This window comes from Gracilinanus agilis, chromosome 4 (genome assembly GCF_016433145.1).
Source record: "Gracilinanus agilis isolate LMUSP501 chromosome 4, AgileGrace, whole genome shotgun sequence".
Taxonomy (NCBI): Eukaryota; Metazoa; Chordata; class Mammalia; order Didelphimorphia; family Didelphidae; genus Gracilinanus; species Gracilinanus agilis.
The window spans coordinates 505,319,967-505,329,392 of NC_058133.1; the positions used below are offsets into that span (position 1 = coordinate 505,319,967).

Genomic DNA, 9,426 nt, shown 5'->3' on the forward strand with positions numbered 1-9,426 from the left:
GGAAAGGAGGGAGAGGAAGGGAGGGAGAAAGAGGAATAAGGGGAGAGAGAGAAGGGGGGAGGGAAGGACGGAGAGGAAGGGAGGGAGAAAGAGGAATAGGGGGGAGAGAGAGAGAGAGAGAGAGAGAGAGAGAGAGAGAGAGAGAGAGAGAGAGAGAGAGAGAGACTGTAGCCTTGTTTATAAAGGCCAAAGAAGAGAATGTTTTTTTTTCCTCCTGAAAGAAAGAAGAGAAGCAAATTACTGAATTATTTGAACTTTCAATAAACATATTAATTGTTGATTTAGCTGACAGAGAATGCCAGGTCTATAGAGCATTATTAATGAGTAATAAATTGTGTTTTGATTTCACAAAGGAGAGTCAAGCTTGGCCTCCACATAACAACATAAAATCATAGGATCCTAGCTCTGGAGCTGAAAAGGTTTCAGAGGTCATCTACTCCAACTTCTTCATTTTACAAATGGAAACTGAGGTCCAGGGAGATAGGATCTTGGGATCACTTCATAAGATGGTAGCTTGAGAGCTGGTAGGGACCTCAGAGGCCATCTTCTTCACCTCCCTCATTTTGCAGGGTTGGGGCTGGAAACTGAAACCCTGAGGAAAGGTCTAACTCCAACTTCAGCTCTAAAACTGGAAGGCTCTTGAGGTGCCATGTAGTCCTGCCTGATTATTTCACAGATGAGGAAACTGAGACCCAGAGAAGTTAAGGGGCTTACCTGAGGTCACCAAAATAACAAAATCAGAGGTAGAAACTGAACTCTGGCCCCCCGGAGCCCAGAGAATCCTTCCCCTAGACCGAACTGTATCTCTGATTAAGGCCTGATGTATCACTTAAGCATGGAGATTTTAAATGTGAAGTAGAAAGAATGAACTCGCTAATTGTTTATATGAATTATTAGTCCCATTTGTACCCAGTCACAGCATGCACAGGGAAATAAGATCTGCCTGCTAATTTAGACACTAAATACTACTGGATAGGGAAAATGGAGCTGGGAGTCTGAATAATCCAGACTGGCTTATTGCCATGGCTAAATTCACTAAATAACATAATTGCTCAACTTTGGTTCATTTTGCTTGTCTAGACAACAGCCAATGGGGTTTCCTCACTAAGTACATTTAATTTTATAATCATTCCACTGCATCAGTGGCGTGTTTGCGGTATGTGCTACTTCATTTTTGTTTAAAACTTTTTATGAAAAAATTGAGAATGTTACTGTCTCAAAGATCCCAAGATAATAGTTGAAAATTGTCAACAATCATGAGACTGTCAGGGCAATAACTCCAAAACCAGAAGGACCCTCAGTAACCAGCTAGTCCAGCCTCCTCATTTTACAGATGAAAATGGTCAGACAAGTAGCCAGCATCGGAGATGAGAGGCAGGATTTGAATCCAGTTCCTCCTCCTGCCATACCATGCTGCCTTGGTTGTATGATAGCAGACAATTAAATGGAATGTTCTTTTTCACTGGCCTTTTTTTTTTAAACATTGTTAATCGCAATTTATAGTCTGTCAAATTCTCAGGGAGCTAGAAACCAAAAATTAAAAGCTATTCAACTACTAGGTATGCTTATGAAATGAGTAATGTAGAAATTCACAATATACTCCAGAAATATCTACCCCATAATTTTATTGATGGCCAATAAAGTTACTTGTATAAATGTGATTTATTTTTCAAAGTTGCTTAGCAGAGACTTCCTTTTAAAGGTTAAAGAATATTTAAAGGTTCACTTTTAAAAGCTCTGCTGCTGGTGAGATCGGTATGTAAAAGTATCCTGAAGTTCTTCTAAAGAATAAAATTCATGACTTCTTCACTCTTGAATAAATATTAAGACCGTCCCCTGTAATACATGAAAGTACCAATATAATCCATATCAGACTATTCACTGTCTCAGGGAGAGGGAGAGGGGAAGGAGGGAGAAAAATCTGAATTTTAAAATGTCAAAAACTGTCAAAAATCATTTCTACATGTAACTCAATAAATAATATAATCCCCACAAAAACTCTACTTACATAGAGTGCTGATCTGTAAGATATTTCTTTCACTTAACATTGGGGGGTAACTGAAGAGTGACTATAGTTTATGGGAAGCAGAAGGTTTGGAAGGTAGAAAAAGTCCCCAAAATTTGGAGCTTTGTGAGAGAAGGGGTCAGAGGGTGGGGACATGCCAGTGCCAGTAGCCAGCTGACTACCAGTGAAGAGTGCTACTAAGATAAATATAATCATAAGTAACTAGTTAGAGCTTTATCTGCTCACTAACCCACTTAAGGAGTAATCTGCTGGACAGAATTTTTGTGTTGTCATGAGATTCCGCTATTGCAACCTGGTGAATTTTTTGGCTCTCTACTTCCTCTCCTCCCCTGTCTAAATACTGCCTGGTGAGCTGATGTTACTTACCCCTCCAGAGTTTCCTGCTCTCTTTAAATCTTTACTTTTTCTGTCTGTGCTTTTTATAATGGATTTTGTCTTCAGATAAAAATAAGCTGGCTGCCATTGTAGAGTGAACCTCACAAATGGAAAAAGATAAAAAGGAACTCATAAACCAATAGCCTTAGACTAAAACTCCCTGTTCTCTCTTGTCTGTCTGTCTGTCTGTCTCTCACACATACACACACACACACACACACACACACACACACGCACGCACGCACACACACACACACACACACACAGGAGAATTGGTATAATCAGATTAACATCAGTTAAGGCAAATCTGAGCAAGGGAATTGCCTGACTACTCCCTAGACAGAAACATGTCCATATCTGGGGCAATGAAATGAATCTATAGACAGATTAGCTACTTAGAGACAAAAAGTTCACAATTTCTCTTTCCTTTCCACAACCCCATCTCTACCACTGCTCTCAGCAAGTGGAGTGATCAATAAAATACATTGACGTGGATGAAGGAATGTACCCAGAAACCCTGATCATCATGCCTGTACATCCTAAATGACTCTTCCTGTACTACTCTTTTGGTTCACAATCTCTTTTCAATTTCCTTTTCTAGTCACAGGTCAGAAACTAGCAAACCTGAGAATAGACATTTCAAGCTTTGGAATTATTCCAAGTTTGAGTTAAGGCAATCATTGTGTCATTCTTAAGGAAGAAGAGGATACCCAAGAGTCTTGACCTGAGGCTAAAAAGGATGGGCTTTGATAACCCATAATGAGTTCACAAAGGGAGGAGGAGGGACAGAGGGAGAGAGAGAGAGAGAGATTTCAGTATAACAATATATTAAGCTCAAAAGGGAAATGGGGTGGGGGGCAGTTCAAGTGAGTTAGAAAGATATCTGAGAAAGAAGGTAGGATAGATAAGGGAATTGTCATAAGCAAAATAAAATCAAATGTTAGAGAAGCATGATAGAAAAATTAAGGGGAAAGGAAGAGGGAGCACCTAGGTGGCTCAGTGGATTGAGAGCCAAGACTAGAAATGGGAGGTCCTAGGTTCAAATCTGGCCTCAGACACTCCCTAGGGGTGACCCTAAATAAGTCACTTCACCCTGTTTGCCACAGTTCCTCATCTGGAAAACTAGTTGGAGAAGTAAATTGCAAACCACTCCAGTATCTGCCAAGAAAATCTCAAATGGAATCACAGAAAATTGAACATGACTGAAATGACTGAACAACATAATCACCTTATTTGTAAAAGGAGGCAGTGGAAGAGAAAAAGGAAAAAGTATAAGACAGGAAAGAGGGAAAAGCACATTTGGTAATCATAACCCTGAATGTGAATGGGATAAACTCACCCATGAAATGGAAGAAGATAGTAGAATGGATTAGAAAATGGGATCCAACAATATTGGTTACAAGAAACACATTTGAAGAGTGTTAAATGAAAAGCTAAAGTAAAATCAATTATGCTTTAGACAAACTAAAAAAAAAAGCAAAGGTAACCATCATAATTTCAGATAACATTCAGTAATCAAAAACATACCAAAAAATAAGAGGGAAATCACATTATGCTTAAAGACAACACAGATGATGAATCCACAATGGTTTGAGTTATTTAGATGGTGGAGGTCCAAAGCAAATCTGAATGGTAAATATTTGTTCTGTAATGCCACAGAATATCTTTATCTTCAAGGAGACAACAACTAATAAATACACAATTGGGGCACTGAATTGTTCTTGTTTCTTGTGTTTGTTTACATGTTTTTTTTGTCTTTTACATTTTATGTATTTTCTTTACTATTTAAAATAAATATCTGTAAGGGAGTTTGGAGAATCTTTTACCCACTATAAGACAATCCCAAAACATGCATTGTACCTAAGCTTTGTTTCCAATATGTTCTTTCCAAGGAGATGGAATAGTGAACCAATTACAGAAACTGAAACCTCTTGGACCAGGTCTCTAGAACCTGGTCCATGTGAACCCAGAGCTTTGAGAGTCAGAGGACCAGGGTTCAATCCCACCTCTGACATTTACCATCTGTGTGATTCTGGGCAAATCACTGAAATCACCTGGGACTCAGTTATCTCCTTGACAAAAACAAGAAAAATGGACTAAATGGTCTCTGAACTTCCTCCACTTCTTAATAAATGATTCTATAAACTCTCAAAAGAGATTCAATAAATCTTTCCAGAACAGATTTGCTATTTCCTCCATTAGCTGAGCTGTTAGAGGTAGCTAACTGTCAGACTTAACTGCTGTCACAGTCCACAATATAGTGTCCTTGCTACTGTTGGTAGCCCTGTTGTTTAGTGGTTTCATCAGAAAGTATGCTATAATAAGCCTTCCTAAGGTAATGTCCAAATATTGTTAGCAAAGGATAGGAGTGGCTATTAACCCTTCACACAGGGATAGTAAATAAGGATTTCTCTGGCATAATGAACTCCCCTATCATTACAAATTGGCCCATTCTCTGCAACCTACAGATTTAGAGACATTATATGATCTGCCTAGCCTCACAGAGCCAGAACACATCAGAGGCAGAATATGAACCTAGGTCTTTGGGGCACAAAAACTGGTCCTCTAGAGGGTTACTTTACCATGGTCCGTCTCTGCTAGCAAAAAGGCAGGGACAGTCCTCTTTCAGATAAGACAAGGCAAGCTCACAGGGGTACAAAGTTAATAAAATATATATTAATTGGGCAACAATCCCAGGAAGACCCCAGTTTAGCCAGGCAAATCCCAAGGGCTCTCAAGAAACTGCCCATTCGCTCTTCAGAGACTTTCTAGCTAGGTCCCATAGCCAACAAGTTCTTGGGGCACTCCAGCCACCTTATCCCATCGCATGATGCTTTCTCCCTGTGCCTACAGTCCTAAAGACAAGCATTTACCCCAGCCATCAATTTTTCCACAGCTAGAAGGTTTATTGAAAGGAGAGCAAGAGATATTGGCCCTTCTGGCCCATTCTCTGGACAAAGACTGGTCTGGGAACTGTCAAGGGTGAGATCCATGATACCAGATGTGCAGCAAACCCCTCATTGTGAAGGAAATGTGGAAAGGTAATAAGGAAGTCTTAGAACAAATGGAAATGAGAAATGAAGTATCAACACCTGGAACCAAGCAAATGGATAAAGGTTCTGGACAGAGCCAGAGTGGGGAGGGTGGTGCTACAGGAGGCAAAAGGAGGTCAAACCTGAAATGCACAGATTCCTAGGTGAAGTCTAATTAGAGAAACGGTGTGTCTCAACTCTGCCACTTACTGCTTCTTTGTGCCTCAGTTTCCCAACTGCAAAATGAGGAGATTGGATTAAATTACCAATTCTTAAATCTATGATCTTGGCAAAGATTAGAGGCAAGATTTGAATTCAGGTCCCATGGTTCCATAACTAGGACTCTAGCTATCACATGGGATCTGAGAGAGGTTTGTGGATTCATTTTTTAAATTGGCACCACCTTGGGTGACCTTGGGCAAATCATTTGTCTTCCCTTTTCCTCGATTTCCTCATCTAGAAAATCAATAATAAGTGGATGAAATGGTTTTCAGAGCCCCTTCTATATCCCAATCTATGATCTCAAGATCTTTTTTATCTTTATTTTATTTTTAATAACAAATTTTCATATAAGTTTTCCAGAGTGATATTATTCAGGTTTTCTCCCTCCCGTCTTCCCTCCCCACTCCTGGAGTTGACAAGCAAATCAATCTGGGTTTTATACATACATACATACATACATATATATGTATATATATAATCACACAAAACTTATTTCCATGTTAATCATTTTTGTAAGTGAATAATCTTATAAAACCAAAACTGATCTCAATATCTTTGACAACCCAATTCAACTCTTGGACCTCAGTTTTCTCCTCTGTAAAATGGGGGAAGGCATGGCCTAGATGTCCCCTAAGATCCCTTCTAGCATGACATTTTTGTTTTAATCCTCTTATCCCCAACAGAGTGCCTGTCCCACATTGAGCACTTACTTACTGAATATCTAACTCCTTCCTTCTGCCCTAGGATCAACATAAAATACCTTGTCTCTCTTATATCCCTCATCTTGGTCTTCAGCTCTCGTGTCTGGGTCAGCAAGAGCATGAAGCAATAGTTCTGTGATTCTGATGCCCGCTTCCAGAGGCAGGGCTACTGCTATGTGGAGAGGAGTGAGTGCTCTCATCTGTAGGAAAAATTTAAAAAAAATGCACAGCTTTAATTTGTTCAAGTAAATTAAACTTGTGGGGCCTCAGTTTCCTCATTTATAAAATGGGATGGATGGTGGGTTGGACTGGTTGGTTATCTTCTATATTCAAAGAGATCCAAGATGATATCAGCAAGTATTATCTTTTGACTCAAGCATAAATTGGATTTTAGTGAGGCAGAGTTGCACAAAATCATCAGCCTCACTGTCTCTTCCACTCACTGAGGTCCAGTGGCAAGACAAAAGTCAAGGTGATGATGGTTGACGGCACAGGATACAGTGGATGACTTTGGCATCTTTGATATCTAACTAAGCTCTAAGCACTCCGTAACACCTACTTCAGCCAATCTTCATGGATAAGTTGAGTTTGAGATGACGTCTATAAGACATCCAGTTCCAGTGACCAATAGGGAGTTGCTGATATGACGATACAAATCAGGAGAGAGTTTAGAGAGATAGAGCTGAGAAGTATCTGCCTAGAAATGATAACTGAACTCATGGAAGCTGACAAAAGACAAAAGAGCAACCAGATTTGCGGGACAACCACAGAGGAAAAATAAGCAAAGGAGACCACGAAGGGGAGGGTCAGACAGATAAAAGGAGAATAAAGAGAAAGCAGCTTCAATAAAACCCAGAGAGAAAAGAATATCCCAAGAGTTTTCAAAGGTTTCAAAGAGGTCAAGAAGGATGAGAACTGAGTAAAGGACATTAGATTTAGGGATAGTTTTATTTATACATATATATATATGCACACACATATATATAATTGGTAACTTTGGAGAAAATATTTTCAGTTGAATGATGAAGTTGGAAGCCAAAGGGTTTAGGCAAGAAAGGAAGGCAATGATTGTAGATAGTTTTCTCAAATTTAACCATAAAGGGAAGAGGAGATATGGGAGAAAAGCTTGTAGAGTCAGATTAATTGAGGACTTTGTAAGGGATGGAGAGGCAGCTGCCAGCAGGGAGACTGAAGACTAGAGAAAGAGGGAATGATAGAGGTTACAATGTGCCAAAAAAGATGGGATGGAATGGGATCATTTGTGCCTACAGAGGGATTTGCCTTGGCAAGGAGAAGGACTACTACCTCTTCATGAGAAAGTAGTGAAGAAATAATACACAGGCAAAAACCCAAGGCTGACCATTGTACAATCAAACTTGCACAATACCTTTGATGGAAATCGGACATCAGTTCTTGCACCGTGCTCCAGAAGGAGCTGAACTCCAGTCACATCTGCAGCTCTAACTGGAAAGAAAAGAACGTGCATGGGCTCTTTGCAATAGTTGGGGTCTGCCCCTCGCTTTAGAAGTAACTCGACTGTTGCCCATCTGAGATTGTGTCTGTAATCAAAATGAGGAGAATCACCATTAGACGTAATGGCTAAGGACAAATTTCAAATCAAAATCAAGATTATTTTTTTAAAAAGAAGAAAATAACTTTGAGGTCCCCTAAACTTATTATGTAAAAGGCCCCTGGGATTCGTGTTCATGTTCACTCATCCAAGAAAGTTCATTTTGTTTCCTGAACAGTTATATAGACATATTTTATAAAGATAACTGAGGCAAAGAAAAAAGCTTTGACTTTTTACCTTTAACTTGTCCTTGAGTCATTAAGGGTTTTTGGACAATCATTCAAGAATACCTTTTTTTTTAACACTGCTAGACTTTGAAGGGGGAGGGGAGCAGGACATTTAAAATATCAACTCCAGTGGAATGTAAGCTCCTTGAGGACAGGACTATTTTTCATCTGGTTTTTTACTCTTTTCTAGCACATAATTGATTTGGATTACTTATTTTTTTTTATTTATTTGTTTGTTTATAAACATGATGCTTATTGTTTGTCTTTTAAAAACTTACAGTCTTGATGGCGACATGAGAAATACAGACATGAAACAGAAATTAATTTAAGGTTGTGTATGTCTAAATACAACTTATCCACCCCCAAAAAAATTCAATTTGAAAAAGTGAGAAAAGCTTTAGGAAGATCATGTCCCATCTTTGAATGTATAGCTACCCCCTGAGCTACTTATTCTACCTTTCAAGGGCCCCACTTCTCAGATCTATTATACTGAAGGAAAGTGAGTTGGTAACAACTTCATGATTCCTTCAGAAGACATGAAGCTGAGAGGAAGAGTGAAAACTGTGGAAAATAGAATGAGGATGAAGGTCTTGGCAGACCGGAATGATGAGCCACATGCAGGGTCAGGATATAACCAGTGATTTCATTGGAAATAGGGAGTCCCATCATTTAGGAAACTCCCTCTACCATTACAGGTTCAGTACTTTCTCTGCAACTTGTAGTCCTAAAGTTGCCTAGGGTATAAAGAGATTAAGGGACTTGCCTAAGGTCACACAGCCAGGAGTGAGATAGGAGATTTGAACTCAAGTCTTCTCAGATTCAAGACCAACTTTCTATATACTATGTCATAATTTCTATCAATTCATACCTAAAATGATGAAAGTAGGAATAAAAGTATTGACCTGTACCTGAGCATTAAAAATTTAACAACAGGCTTCCAAGCAAAAAAGTAGGTAAGGGACAGCTCAGTAGCTTAGCGGATGAAGCGCCAGGCCTAGCATCCAGAGGTTCAAATCTAGCCTCTGATACTTCCTACCTGTGTGACCCTGGGTATGTCAGTTAAACTCAATCCCTTAGCCATTATCATTCTTCTGTCTTGCAATTGATATTTAGTATTGATTCCAAAACAGAAGGTAAGGAAATAGAAAGAAGGGGTGTGGGAGTGACAGGGGGGAGGAAGAGAAGGAAGGAAGGAAGGAAGGAAGGAAGGAAGGAAGGAAGGAAGGAAGGAAGGAAGGAAGGAAGGAAGGAAGGAAGGAAGGAAGGAAAGAAG

The 9,426-nt window shown here is 39.5% G+C and overlaps 1 protein-coding gene across 1 annotated transcript in view; it reads right to left on the reverse strand.

Moving 5' to 3' along the window:
* Window positions 1-9,426, reverse strand: part of ANKMY1 (ankyrin repeat and MYND domain containing 1) — a 101,176-nt gene that overhangs the window by 63,648 nt on the left and 28,102 nt on the right. The window contains 2 exon segments of the mRNA XM_044675634.1: window positions 6,416-6,556; window positions 7,744-7,915. Coding sequence (XP_044531569.1) covers window positions 6,416-6,556; window positions 7,744-7,915 — 313 coding nt within the window.